Raw genomic sequence first — 15259 nt, 5'->3', positions numbered from 1 at the left:
TTCTTGACTTCCTTATTTTCATAGAGGGAGAGTTGGGGTTTGAAGCGCCAAGTTTCAAGTGGAAGGATTTACTGAGAAGCTGACCCTCTGGGTCTTTGTGTGCAGAAGGCCATGTGAATCTGATTTGACTTATAAGAAAGAACGGTGGTGGACTTGATAGCTCTTAATTCTCCCGTCATGTCGTGACTTCTGTCCATACTTGTGTTCAACAGTGTGTGTGCTCTGTTCATCCCTCAGCATCCATCAGCCCCTGGCTGCTAGGGCCAGCCCGTGCTTCGACCACGGCCATCGGGGCTGGGTGTGGGGAAGCACCTCCTTCCTCCCCAACTTGCCCCGGGCAGGAGGCCAGGGAGGGGGGGCTCCATTAGGGGATACCCCACAGACCATTCAGACTGAGGGCAGGAGGAGAAGGGGCCAACAGAGAATGAGATGGTTGAATGGCATCATGGTTGAACTCCATCACAATGGAATCAATAACATGAGTTTGAGCAAACTCCGGGAGATGGTGAAGGACAGAAGGCCTAGCGTGCTGCAGTCCATGAGGTCACAAAGAGTCGGACACGACTGAGCCACCGAATGATTCACAAGTGGCATTTTCCTGCGCACCACTTGTGTAATGTTCTGGTTTAAGAACCGGCTCTCATTTATGGTGTGGGTGACAAAGTGTTAAGATGTGTCATTAGGAGCAGAAGACTCTGAAGATAGTTCTCGAGTCTTCCTCACAGGGAGTTGGCAGAACTCCTCCCTGTGGTAACCGGGGAAGATGATGTTCTCTGTTGTGGTCCAGCCCTGCGGGTTCCTAGCCCCCGCAGCCTTCAGAGGCCTCTCAGGGCCCCAACGGCAGTTGCACACACTTCACCTCAGCAGCAGGACTCAGCAGTCCTGTCCTGAGGAGAAAGTGCTTCCTCAGCCCTTGTCTGTTCCTGCCCGGTCTTCAGGAGCCTCTGGCCTCCTCGCTTGCTCTGCAGGCTCTCTGTTGGGGTTCCCTTCTGTCCCCAGGGGAGCCCCACACAGGTGCCCTTGCTTTTCAGGGGGTCTTGTCGCTTCCAGCTCTGGTCTGAGTCAACACAGGTCCCTTCACACCCTGCATCTCAGTCCTTCTGGCTTTGTTGCCCTTCTTGACGTAACATCCTGTGGATGGGCCTCTGGTGAGCAGTTCCGTTTGTGCGAAAATGTCTTGATTTCACTTTGTTTCTTGAATAACCCCAGGCGAATAATACATTTTCTCTGATTTTCCTTGAAGATTTCATTCCTCTCTCTCGTCATTTCTTTTGTAGTTGGAAACATTGCAGTCAGTCCTACTCTTGGCAGTCTGTCTTTCCCTGTCTTCTCTCTGTCTTTGGTGTCCTACAGTTTCTCCTCAGGGTCTCTTAAGTATGGATTTTTTTTTTAAACGTTTTGTTAGGGATTGTTTTTACCTTTTAAATCTGAAGGTGCCTAGTTTTCGTCAGTTCAGGAGAATTCTCAGCCATTATCTCTCTAAATACTGCCTTTTTCCTATTCTGTTTATTGCTTCCAGAGCTCCAAATCAGGTGTTTGCTAGCTCCCATTCAGTTATCCAGGGCCCTCAGTTACACACCCTTTCAAGTATTTTCTGACTTTTAGCCTCTGTTTCATTCTGGCTAGTTCCGTTAGAAAGGTTTCCTCTTTCTCTTTTGGAAAAGATCTATTTTCTTTTCAGATTTGCTTGGTCTTTTTTTGATAGTGTGTTGCTCTTTGCTCAAGTTTTTATTCCTTCTTTTATTCCTTTAAACAGTTTAAACATGCTCTTCTGGACCTGATAATTCCATTAGCTGAAAATCCTGACAGGTCTACTTACGCCAGCTGCTGTTTTTGCTCGCTTCTTGTTTCTTCAGAGTTTGGTTCTAAGCTCGGCTCTTGTGTGTCCGTGGAGAGATTGTTTAGCCTGTCTTGAGTATAGGGAAATTCGGCCTTGTTTCTGCCATGCACCCGGGAGTCACCTGCCTTGGGCCACCTCAGGTGAATTTCTGGTTTTGAGTTCCCAGGGTCCTGCAGCTAGTGTGATGTCACAGTCTGTCCCTGTGTGAGAGCCGGCCTGTGGTTATGAGATCTTAGGTCCTCTCTCCCCAAGTCAGAGCCCAGGTCAAGGCAGAAAGTTTTCTCATGTTCTCTGTTAGTCACCTAGTCTGTGCGTGCAAAGTCACCTGAGTCATGTCCTGTTCTTTCGACCTCGTGGACTGTAGCCCACCAAACTCCTCTGTCCACGGGATTCTCTAGGCAAGGAACGAACGGGTTGCCATTTCCTTCTGCAGGGGATCTTCCCGACCCAGGGATCGAACCTACGTCTCTTTAACATCTCCTGCATTGGCAGTCGGGTTCTTTACCACTCACGCCACTTGGGAAGCTGACCCCACCTAGTCCAGGGGTCAGCAAACACTAGCTCCCTGGCCAAAGTTGACATGCCACCTGGTTTTATAAATAAAGTTTTATTGGAACTCCTTAGTTCACACATCGTGCATGGTGATTTTCATGCATAGTAAGTTGAGTAGTTGTGCAGAAACCTGATAGCCTTAAAAAGCCACGTTATTTACACTCTGGCCCATTAGAGAAAAAGTTTTCAATTCTTGCCCTAGCCTCTTGATTGAGAGTCCCAGCGTTCTGGAGGGGTTCAGCTTTAACTTCCCATCCTCCAAGGGTCTGAATCCTTGTCTTGGTCACCATATGGTGGTTAAGGAACAAAACCTCTTGGTTATTTCAGCTTCTGGTGACCACTCTTGATTTTCAGCTTCCCCTTTGTGTTTTTTGAATGTGTTTTTGGTGGAGTTTGTTTGGCCATTAGAAATGTGCATTCCTGGGGCAGTAAGCAGCCTGTGTGGGATGCGGATAAACAGCAGGAGCTGACATAGACTGTGAGCTGCTTGAGGTCGGGCTCAGGCCATCCTGCGTCTCTAGCTCCCCGCCTGCAGTGGCTGTCGGAGTCCTCCTCCCAGCGCCCAGCAGGATGGGACTGGGGGTGAACTTCTGATGCTAGCAGCTGTGCAAGTACCCGTTTTCCCACCCTCCCTGCCTCACGCAGACTGCGTGATTCATCAGAGGACTGCGGCCTGTGGCCTGGCCTCTGAGCCCAGTTAGCCTCCTGCCTCCTCCCCTCAGTTCTGAGATGGGGCCCATGCCGCCCTGCGGAGGGCCCGGGTCTCCTGCCCACAGGAAAGAGGGCCGCGGGTGAGGAGAGCGCCAGGTCTGGACTTGCTGCTTCGGGAGGGGCCCTTCCCGATCTGGAAGCTGCTCTGCTCGTGGCAGAATGTGTCCCAGTGAGTGTCCTCGACTCTGGTCATGTGTAGCTCCTTGGGCTTTCTGAGGAGGTGAGCTGAAAGGCGATTAAAGGGAACTCTTCCTTCCACTAAATAGACACTCACAAGGTGTTTTTGACTTTAAACAGTGACTGCTCTTTATCTGAGGGTTGGCTGCGCAGCTGTGGTATTTGTGGGCTCTGTGGATTAGGCTCCAGGACTGGTTCACCTTTAAGCCAGTCCTGACTTAAGCACAGATAAAAGTATCTGTTACCTGTGTGTGTGTTATTTTACCTTTTGTATAGAAGGTTTATTGTCCTTATGAAAGGATTTATCAATGAAATTTTAAAAATAGGCAGTTCTGACATTTTATGTCTTAAAAAGTTGTTTTACTTGTTAAAGTGCAGGAAGGGCTTCGGGGCTCCTCTTGTGCTCCTCCCCCTGTCATCCCACGTCCGTCACATCTTGCATGGTCAGGGCCTGCAGTCCTTTCTTCTTCAGTAGTCTCTAGACCCGTTCAGGACCGACTCTGGGCCTTTATCATCTTCATATCCCCCCGCTCCTAGCTCAGTGCTTGGCACATATTAGACACACAGTGTTTGTTGGATTGAGTTGACTATACCATTTTTATTTTATGTACAACTTCCTCTTGAGTAAATATGCCATGAGGTACTTCTGTGTTTATATCCTGATTTCTTTGCTAACATTTACTTCTTCAATATTTTAAGGAGGAAGTCAAGATATGCCTGGGAATTTAGCTCTCTTTCTTCCTAAAACATACAAAGACCTACACATGTGCGTGCATATGCCTAGGCCACAGAATCCAACCCCAGGCCTCATGTGTTCAACAAGGGAAGTCTGAAGACCGTTTTATTTTTACTGTAACATCTGTCTGATCATCAGTTATAGCTTTCATTTGGGGAGTATGTGTTACTAGAGTCAAACAAGGCCTGTGTTTCAGCTCACATTGAGAGCTGCGTTAGTTTCTGGCTGATTATCAACAGTTTATAGCCCTTTGGGATCAAAGCAGGATGCAATGAAATAAAGATTATTAAATATACATCTGTAATAGAGGTGTTATCTCTTTGTATAATGGACGTGAAAAAATTACAAATTATTAGCTATATGGTCTCATAGCTTAGACTACTGCATGTTTGAATGAACATTATTCAAGGATACCTAGGTCAGTGTGGTTGCGGGTGCTGAGGGCACAGCTGAGAAACAGACCAGGCCCCTGCCCTCAGGGAGCTCATGTTTTGCTGTGTGTGTATGTGTAGGGATGGGAGAGGCAGCATACAGAAAAAGAAATGGGTTAGGTGTTGATCAGTGCCAAGAAGAAAAGCAGAACCATGTAAGGGGAACAGAGTGAAAGTGTGTGTGTGTGTGTGTGTGTGTGTGTGTGTGTGTGTAGGGATGAGAGAGGCAGGGTACAGAGAAAGAAATATGTCAGGTGTAGATCACTGCGGAGAAGAAAAGCAGAACCATGTAAGGGGTACAGAATGAAAGTGTGTGAGTGTGTGTGTCTGAGATGTTCTGACATTGGATGTGAGTGTCAGAGGTAGCAAAGACCTACAGAGACTGAGGAGCAGGCACCTCGCAGGTAGGGCAGGAGCTGTCGGTGTGTGTAGTGGGGGAAGCTGAGACCCGAGAGGCAGTGGGGGGCCAGGGCAGGGGGCCCTCTTGTAGGGAGGAAGGGAGTGGACTCCCAGGTGTGATGGGGGGCCCTGGAGCCCAGCTGTGATAGGTAGCATCTCACTTAGGTTTTTGAATGCACCACTCTGGCTGCCATGTGGGGGATGGCCGGTAGGGTCTGGTGACAGGCTCAGTGGGAGACCTCTGTGGTCATCTGGGAGCGAGGTGGTGGCGGTCTGTAGTGGGTGGTCAGCAGTCTTGGGATTCTGGACGTGGGAGGACTGCAGTGAGCGAGAAAGGAACTCTCAGGTGAAGCTGTGCTTTTAATTCTGATCATGCTGTGTCTCTGTATTCCCCCTCCCCCACCCCACCCCTTTTTTTGGATTCTTTCACAGAACCTAGATTAAGTGTAGCTCCTGAAATGGATATCATGGACTACTGCAAAAAAGAATGGAGGGGAAATACGCAAAAAGCAATGTGTATGAAAAAGGTATGACGCCTGGATGCGTGCATTTTGAGTTTTTTCAGTAGTCTACCATAGGTAATTATTTAATATGTCCTTATGTATGTTTAGATGTTATAGTTACGACAACTGACATTAGACTGTGTTACTATTGGGGTTCTACTTTTAGAGATGAGGAAACAGACTGCAAAGATAAGGGCCGTCTCAGTATTAATATAGAATCATTGTCAGTCAGTAGCTTGATTTCTTTGAAAAACGTATAAATGACTGTGTGCTGTTCTGAGCTGGGCCAAGGGTTGACCCCTTAGGGGCATTTGGCTGTAATGCCCTTCTGACCTGGTGAGGTCACAGCCTCGGGTGACCTACATCTGCTGTCCCCACCCTAACCCTAACCCCACCCTGGGTTTATTTTCACATTCTCCAGTCCTCGGGGCCTGGACTCTCCCGCACACCCTTAGCAGTGGGACCTGGATCTCCTGCCTTTATTTAGGGCACCCAGGAACTGCCCCCTCTCAGTCCCGTTGCATAACCTGGTGACCCAAAGGTAGTCCTTCCAAGGCTCTGGGATGTCAGGGATTCCCATGACATGGTCCTGCTGGGGCTGTGACTGGGCTGGGTCACTGCTCCCACTGCATGGTAGTCAGACAGAACCCCTCTCCCTCCCTCAGATGGATCCTGAATCCAGCATTCCTCCATAGGTGGAGATTGCTCCTACAGTTGACCCTTGTACATCACAGGTTTGAACTGCTGGGGCCCACTTCTCTGGATTTTTTCACTGAATATGGACTACAGTGTACTGCACGATCCGATGAGTGATTTATGCATTTGGAAGGGTGCAGTTGCTATTGAACTAGTATTTGGGACAGCTCGGGGTTCACCGTAGGAAAGAGGTACATTTAGTAGGCATGAATCTCCCTGATGGGCCTTCTGTTGCAGTGGTTGAGCCACTGAACAGAAATGCAGCTTTCAGAATTTTATTATTGGAAAGAAATACTTTCATATCCACTTCGAACATCATCTTTGTGACTTGAACCTTGAAAACAACTTACGACAGGTTCCAGTGCTTGGACACAGGATGACTGTCTGCAGGGTCCCCACCCCAGGGGGGTGGCACTTCTTCCTTTGTGTACGTGTGTGTTGAGGGGGGAAACAGGGTTTTAAGTGGCTGTTGAGGAAGAGCAGGGCAAGCGAAAGATCCACCTGGTCAAGGGGGAGTGAGATGGGAAAGGCTGAAAGTTGATGCCAAGGCCTGAGCAGCGTCCAGTGGAGAACTCAGTCGGCCTGGGATTTCATGGTGTCCTTTTAAGGGGAGTGTGCTCAAAACAGTCCATTTGGATGGCTCTGTTTGAGTGACTGAGCATGTCACCGAGAATTTTCATTTCCTTGTTTCACTTCCAGGCTGAATAATAATGATATTTCAATCCACTTTTTAAAAAATAGAATTTATCCAGGCACCTCCAAGACGATACATATGATCTTTTATGTATTTCATGGAAATTTGGGGTACAGGGTGTTATTTTTAATATGGAGATACAAGCCAGGTAAAGAATCCACCTGTCAACGCAGGGAGACACAAAAGATGAGGGTTCGAGCCTTGGGCCGGGAAGATCCTCTAGTGTAGGAAATGGCAACCCATTCTAGTATTCTTGCCTGGAAAATCCCATGGACAGAGGAGCCTGGTGGGCTACAGTCCACTGGGTCACAAAGAGTCAGATATGGCTGGGGGATTGGGCACGTAAGCTTGGTACATCTCTCTTTTCTTTCCTGTCTCCTCATTGAAGAGTTTAGGGTCAACTTAAACACAGACCAAAGCCTTCAGATTGCTGGTTATTATAAGTGAGTGTTAATAGCAGTTGCTTAGAAAGGGACGTACGACTTCAACTTTGGGGGTGACTAGCATTTTAATAATACTTAGTGTCCTATTCTATATGTTCTAGTATGTGCGTCTGCTGCATATGCTGATATTTTGTATGATACTAACATTTGTTAATTTCTTTTGACGAATAAAAAAGGAATTAAAGTATCCGGCAGGAAAGATTTGGCCATTCTTCCACTGATCGGAACGGGGGGTGTGGGGGACACATTTCTTCCACATGAATAAAATTCTCCCCGCTCTCCAAAGTCAGTAACGACCATTTGAATTCTTTGATGCTTTTTGCACAGGGCTACGAGGAGGTGTCCCAGAAATTCACCTCCATCAGGCGAGTCCGCGGAGATAACTACTGTGCGCTGAGGGCCACGCTGTTCCAGGCCATGAGCCAGCCGACGACGCTGCCCTCCTGGCTGCAGGACCCGGAGCTCACGCTGGTACGCTGCTGCCGCAGGTTTGAGTCTGCACTGTTTGCTGTCGTTTCTGCAGCAGAGACTTCCCTGGTCTGCCCCGCGCTGTGTGCCCAGGTGCTTGCCTGCAGTGCGACGTCAGCGTGCGGGTTTCTGCAGCTTTCTGTGGCTGGGGTGACTTTGCATAGTAAAGCACCGAAAATCAATTGTTATTTCCCGGAGGAGAAGGATGATAAAGTTTATTTAGCGCCTCCGCTGAACTAGAGAGCAGGGGTTTAGGGCTTGCACAGAGCACTGAGGGCAGTTTGACTTCCGGGTTGGAGTCTCCACCAAGTGGGCTTTGTATTGTACTCTCTGAAAACCTGCTGGGGTTTCCAAAGGCACGTTTCTGGGCTTCTGGCTCCAGTTCAGGGAATCAGCACCATCTGGAGAGGGAGGGTCATCGGCTTGGTACGCGACAGAGCGGCAACACCGGAAGAGAGATGGTTGCTGTCAGCTGGGGAAGGCTTCCTGGGGAGGTGAGGGCTGGTCCATGCCTGGCCCTTGTTAGTGGTTTTAAATCTGCAGCCTGACAGTAATACCCCCAAGAAGTCACATTGTCCCTGTGTTGTGTATCCATGACAGACGCCAGCTGAGGTCAGATAGGTTGGGTGATAGACCATCCCTAGAGAGCTTGGTGGGCAGTCGTCATTGAGCGGAGCTCACAACATGGCGTTAGTTGGAGGAAAATTGGAAAACTTGGGCTTGTCTTAAACCCCCAAACCAAAACCCAAAGTGTCAGCTCTGGGAGATGTGCCTCCCCAGCAACTTAGGGGAAAAAAGTCGGGATTTTAGTGGATCACAGCCCACAGGTGTGTGATGGCCGCAGTGACGAGGACGCCTGTTTTATAATGAAAGGGATAGGTAGGGCGTTTGGGATGGACATGTACACACTGCTGTATTTAAAATGGATAACCAGCAAGGACCTATTGGACAGCACAGGGAACTCTGCTCAGTGTTCTTTGGCAGCTTGGATGGGAGGGGATTTTGGGGGAGAATGGATACATGTATCCGTATGGCTGAGTCCCTTCACTGTTTACTTGAAACTCACAGCATTGTTAAGCAGCTATACTCCAGTACAAAATAAAGTTTCAAAAAACAAGGGGGTTTTTCTAAACACAGGCAGTGACAGCCTTTCTTGAACTGGGGTGGTCAGATCCCATCCTAGGGACCGCGGGCAGCTCTGTGCCTGTACTGTTGGGACAGAAGGGCATGTGCCCGAGGCAATCTGTCTCCTTCTGGGAACAGTTGAAGGAGCTGGGGTATTTGCTTGGGATAAAGACTTGTAGAGGGTACTGGCTGGCAGCTCAGCTAATTACAGATCTGTTAGATGGTCGGGGTGTCACTTAGCCTCCGAGCACAGCCAGGACCAGTGGGTGGAGGATACCACTTGTCTGCCTGGTGATTACCCACTCTATAAAGTGGTATGAAAGCGACACCCTGCTGTAAGCTGTCTAGATGACATCTGTGAAAGATTCTCCTAATCAGAGATGCATCGTTTTAAGCAGATTTCTCAGTATTAGCTTATTTCTTTTTTCAATAAAGAAGCAAAAAGAAATTGATACAGTAGGCTCTTTTTAGCTTTGCAGGTTATGCTAAGTATTAGTACTGATATATCTTGGAAATGTTGGTCAGCCTGCCTGTGGACCTGAGCCTCTGCTGAGGAAGCAGACATGGGTGACCTCACTCGGTTTTGCTTTAACTTCTGTTTGCTAACCATAGTTTAAATTACAACTTGTGACATAAAGTGCTCCTCAAGTGTAGGCTGTTTTCCTTTGAACTTTTTACTTTAAGGGGATGCTTAGATTTATGAATTGAATTGATGTAATGAATTAGAATTCTTTTACTTTCTAAGAAACTCTGCAAGTAGTGAGTGAGAAACTCTGCAAGTAGAGCCCTGCAAGTAGTGCTCCACATAGTTAAGCATATGGAATACTCCCCGTGAAAGGAAAGCACGATGTCCCTTTTGTTTTACTGACAGGATCCATCTGGGTAGGGTCATCTGTCACATTAGAAACAGTCCAGGTGGACTGTGCTTGGTTTCTGATCGGTATGAGAACATGTGTGTGTGAGCTGTGGGGCTTTAAGGTGCTTTTCCTGGCTGAATTTGAGTCATGTGGAAATTCTCTAGCGTTCTAATTTCTTCCCTTTTCTGTATGTATCAGCCAATCAGTAGAGTTTTTCTCTTGGGAGCATAATCTAATTAGTCAGTCACAGTGGTATTATTTTTGTCATCTAACCTTTATTGAAGGCCAGGAGGCCTGCGTCAGACAAAAGCTCATCATACCTGCTGGGGGTGTCGTATGAAAGTCTGTGAAACTTTTCTTGCTCTCCTTCAGCTAGAAGACTTGTCCCTGTATTGACTTTTAGGCCCCCAGCATCTTCCCTTGATTTGAGCCTTTTCCCAGGAGGGTCTCTTCTGTGATGTGTCTGGAGCAGGTTGCAGGTGCACCTCATGCTTCTTATTCGAGGTGCCAGAGCAGGAGGGGCGCGTAGACAGGTTGCTGCCCTTGCCCAGACTAGTCTCTCACCACCCCCAGCTGTCGCGTGCTCTCGCCTGTGGCCGCCATCCCATCCCTGTTATCATCCTGGCCTGTCTGCTTGGTCCTCCCTCAGGAAGTCCACACCGATAAGGGGTCTTGCTGAGTGAACGAGAGGGTGGTGTCGCGTGACTGGAACAAGTCAAGGTGGAACCAAGTATGAAGGCAGATGGGTGGGGAGGCCCACAGAGACTGGCAGTGTGTGCCTATGGAGGGGGGTACCTGGACCTCCTCCCCTGGAAGTGGGGTCTCTCCATCACCAGATACCACCGTGTAACTGTAGTAAGGACACATCTCAATATGTGTTAATACACATGCCTAAGACAAGCAGATCAGCTGATACTTAACTCTGTCTACCAAACAAGAAAATCTTACAGGAGTTTGCCTATGAAACTCTCTGACCGTTTCCTGTCCATCTTCCCACTGAATTAGAATAACTCATATCCTATCATATGAATTAAACCATGCTTGCTGTTAGAGCTTAGTATAAATGATTTGAGTTTAAAATGGGGTGGGCTTGCTGTTGGAAGCACAATAACCGTCTGACAAGTCAGTCTCAGCTTCTCCCGATCCTTGGTCTCTGAATTGCCGAGGACCTCTTTTGACCACCACCACCCCGACCCCCCTCCTCGGCACTGCGAGTCAGACAGGTCCTGGGACACCCTCGCTGGTATGTGAATCTGTAGACCTGGAGCCAGCCTTGGCCCCCAGCCTGCAGGCCACCTGCTGTGCTAAACATCGCTTGACCTCAGTATGGGTTTATCTCATCAGGAAATCGGTGTGGTGAACCCAGAGAAGCCCCACGCCCTGTAGCTGGCGTATCTGCTCCCATTCACATGGGGGAAGATACTCTCCACAGCCCTTGGCGTCGTCCCTTGCTCCTGGAACACGCTTGCTTTCAGGACGTGACGGGGCAACAGGAAGCGCAGGACCGAGACCCTCCCTTGATGTGAGCTTGGTGGGGGGAGGGCCAGGCCATGCTTCCTGCACTGCTCGGCTGCTCTGGCCTTGCTTCACGGCCCATCTCACAGTCTGGCCGCTCCTCACTGCCCGCCGTCGGGTCTGGGCTTCTTGTTTGTGGTGTCTGCCTCCGTCCAAACCCCAGTCTCTATGGCGTTGACTGCAGTCGGATCATCTGACCCTGACCCTGACCTTGGATGTGGCTTGCTCTGGCTCTTCTTAAACTTGGGCAGCACCTGGGTCCCCCAAGAGGTGGTGTCCTTCGGGACAGGGGTCCTGGGGTTCGGTTAAGTTTCAGAATGTTTCTGAATGGGTAGGACGTGTGACAGTGTTTGTTTAGAGGATGATAGGCTGTATCAAAACTCATGAGACAGTTTGGGGAAGGACACATTTTCGTTATTTGCTGTCCCTTTAGTCACGGTACTGATTTCAAGGATTATGGACATTTGCTAGAGAAAATAGGCTTTTTAAAAAAATATTTCAGTCACAAATGAAATTACATCAGAGCTAATTGCCTGCTTTATTAAGTATTTCCCATCATTGTTTCTTGTTTTTAATTTTGTTTCTTCCTTAAATCTCCTTTACTCTAAGAGAAGTCCAGTTTCTGAGTGTGTAGTGTAAAAGAATAGCCTTGTATGTGTGTTATGTGTCTTATGACCCCCAAAAGCATTTAAAGTTATACTCTTTTTTTAAAATCTGAGTAAAGGATTTCAACTCCCATTATTCTTTCCTCATAGTTTCTTTTCACACCTCAATTTTGGGGCTTTTTCCAGGATCTCCACATCTCCCAGAAGTATACAACCCTGGAGGATGACTCTAGCAATGACAGTTGGGTCCATGCATGGAAGGAGTGAGGGAACAGACTTCTGTTTGGGTCCTCTGTGGAGTTAGGTCTTTGGGGTCTCTGGAGTACTTGAGTGCTGTGCCTGCTTTTTAGGTCCCTACCCAGTGTCACGTGATGCTCACGTGCTCTCCCGGGCTTCCCTCCACCCCGTCTCCCAACTTGCATCTGCGCGGCCAGTTCTTTCTGCTCTTTGCGCTTCTTTGTGCCCAGTTGTGATTTCAGCGTGTTGCCACTTGAGGGCCTTTTAGGTTCTCGTGACAAACCAGAGGACCTAACAGAGAAGGTTTGCAGGAGAACCGCCCACATGTTGCTGAAACGCAGGATAGTGTGGGTGCAGCGCTGGGCTCCTCTTGGGTGTGGGGGGGTCGTTTGTCGTCATGATAAGTGAGAACGCAACCCCCCACCCCCCACGAACGAGTAAGTGTAGACGGCCTCACTGTGGTAACTAGCTGAAGAGGAGTTCAGTCCCTGTTGTGGTTTTGTCTCTTTGGAGAGGTGAAACAACCTTAGTTTCTCATGATTGCTGTAGATAGAGAAGGTGAAACCGAGTTACCATTCAAGAAGGGTCTTCTGTGTCTTAGATTCAGGAGAACAGAACATACAGCCTCATTTAAAACTGTATTTATGATTGTTGAGCTGTAGTTCCAGGGAAGAATTCATCATTCTCTAATGATCTTTTGACTTGGAAGTGAACTCTTTTTCCTTTCTGCATTTTATAGCACACAAGTGACATGCCCGTGCCCAACTCAATAACATGGATTTCTCCTGACACACCCTCAACTCCTGGGAGAGTCTGGGTTCCCATGCTGACATCGATTGAGTTTTGTCCCAGCTTGCCTTTCAGACTCCAGATTCCACTGATGATGAGGGGAAAACAAAATAACAGACACTCCAGGAAACAAGGCCAAGTAATGGTGTCCGTTCTTTAATGAGCCAGGCCATCCTGGCTCCCTTAACCCTTGCTTCTTATTCTCAGTTGTAATTTTTTATCTTACTTACACTGATTAGGTACTTAAACTGGAGACCATCTTGTTTCTTTTTAATCTTAAAACTTTGATGATAGTGTAAAAATTGGAAATTAGGTTTTGTTTTCCTAGTCAGGAAAGGAGCAGGTTTTTGCTGTTTTCTGGACCATCTCATTAGACCCAAAGTGCCTTCCTGAGTCAGGCATCAGGGAGTGGCAGGGTGGGGACCAGTGAGCCCAGCTGGCGCAGGGGTGGCTTTTGCCAAGACCTGTGTGGACACTGCCTTCACACACCCTTACTCAGAGCTGTGGAGTGTTCCTGGCTGTGGCGGGAGCCCAGCAAGGTAGGTTGTGCCTGTGGCTCTCAACCAGAACCGCCATGTCACTCTAGCAGCCCTCCTCCGGGTGGCTATTTCTGACCTCCTGACTTCTAGATTTAGGTCCTCCGACCTAAACCCAGACAGATGTGCAAAAATTAATTCTGGAAACAAAGGTCGCAAAGGTCAGTCTTCTAGGTTACATTGTTTCTTACAGCTTGGCTCATGTGATGGACTGTTTGAAATGTTAACCTTTTTTCTCTCTCTCTTTCTTGATAACTCTAGTTACCAGAAAAACTCATAAGCAAATACAGCTGGATCAAGCAGTGGAAGCTGGGACTGAAATTTGAGGGGAAGAGCAAGGACCTGGTGGATAAAATTAAGGAGTCCCTCGCTTTACTGAGGAAGAAGGTTCGGAACATGCAGTTTTCTTTGATAAATACAGACCTCTGACTCCCGATTGCCCCAGCACACCACTGCTTAGTCCTCACTTAGTGGGTCACAGGCTGCCCAGGTGGCTCAGTGATAAAGAATCCGCTTGCCAATGCAGGAGATACGAGTTCAGCCCCTGGGTCGGGAAGATTCCTCTGGAGAAGGAAATGGTAACCCACTGCAGTGTTCCCGCCTGGAGAATCGCATGGATGGAGGAGCCTGGCAGGCTACAGTCCATGGGGTTGCCATGAATCAGACATGACTAAGCAACAACAGTGGGTTACCACTTGCTCATGGCTGGATTTTACACAAAGTAATTCTAAACAAACACAAACTCTTCCTCTGAGGTGTTTGGTAAAATGAAGTGGTATCAACATCATACATTCTAGAGGAGATGACATGTTAAATGTTTAATTTTGTTTAAAGCAAACCTTACAGATGTAGTCTTCTAAGTCATACTGATAAGTTTCAGGGATATCATTAGTCCGTATATCTCTTACAGTATTATCACTGATGTGAATTCTCATTTATTAAATTCTTCCCAATTATGTTCATGTTTTAATATTCCGTCCATATTTATTAGGTATGTTTTCTTTTATGACGATTGTCCAGTGCAGTAGATTTAGTAACTTGTCTTTTGAAAACTGTCCTCAGGGTTTCTCTGAAGCAGAATTGTGGGAAGTGACTTGGTCAGTGATTTGGTCATTAAACCCTCCCTCTCCGTGGCTCTCCCCTGTCTTACGTGGGTGGGGTATCCTGCTTGCACGCTGGCCCACATGGACCTCTCGGTTGCTGACCTCTGAACAGCCTGTAAGCTCTCCTCACCAGGAACCCTGGACTGAGGGCCTGTTAGTTGTTCCAGGCTTCGTAGATGAAGTAGGGAGGGCTGTAAAGAGGTGTCAGGCATCATCTTTCAAGACTCCTAGCACACACTCCAGTCGTCAGCCTCCTAACTGTGGTCTGCTGCTCCCATGAGACTTGCAGCCTCACGAGAGACTTCATACACTTCGTAAGTGCCAGGCTGTACCTGAAGTGTTCTGTGTTACGTAATTGTTACCACCATCAGGGCGCTGTCACTGTGGCCATCCCATTTTACAGACGAGGAGAGCGGCCTCTTCATTCCTTGGCAGCCAGCGCTGGGCACTGAACCTGCCACACAGTAGGCGTTTGGGAAAGACTTGGTTGAATGAGTGGAGAACCCTGACTTGCTGGAGCGTAGTTTTTATTTATAAAAACGAGAAATGTGTGCTAGAAGGACTAGTGATCTAGAAGGACTAGAAGGACTAGTGATAAAAACTTGGGAGCAAGAGAAGGACAGAGGGGGTCTGTTCTTGTTGCCTGTTGAAGCAGAACACAGGATTAGAGGGGCTGGAGGCCCGCCGCCCCAGGCAGGCCCTGGGTTAGCAGCAGGTGGAGCACAGGGGTCTGGCCTGGGGGAGTGAACAGGAAAGCTTCAGCATAGCCACTGGTAACTGTCCATTTTAACTCTTTTTAAGTTCCTGAGAAATTGCTTTATACACCTAATAAAGACACACCT

The 15259-nt window shown here is 48.1% G+C and overlaps 1 protein-coding gene across 1 annotated transcript in view; it reads left to right on the top strand.

Annotated features, from left to right (window-relative positions):
- OTULIN (OTU deubiquitinase with linear linkage specificity) overlaps positions 1 to 15259 on the top strand; it is a 36351-nt gene that overhangs the window by 9478 nt on the left and 11614 nt on the right. Inside the window, exons 3-5 of the mRNA XM_043489078.1 lie at positions 5279 to 5373; positions 7510 to 7653; positions 13576 to 13701. Of these exons, the coding sequence (XP_043345013.1) occupies positions 5279 to 5373; positions 7510 to 7653; positions 13576 to 13701 (365 nt within the window). The remainder of the gene's footprint in view (positions 1 to 5278; positions 5374 to 7509; positions 7654 to 13575; positions 13702 to 15259) is intronic.

Source organism: Cervus canadensis, chromosome 16, assembly GCF_019320065.1.
Source record: "Cervus canadensis isolate Bull #8, Minnesota chromosome 16, ASM1932006v1, whole genome shotgun sequence".
Taxonomy (NCBI): Eukaryota; Metazoa; Chordata; class Mammalia; order Artiodactyla; family Cervidae; genus Cervus; species Cervus canadensis.
Note: the sequence above shows the minus strand (reverse complement) of the source record. Positions and strands in the feature narration are given on the sequence as shown.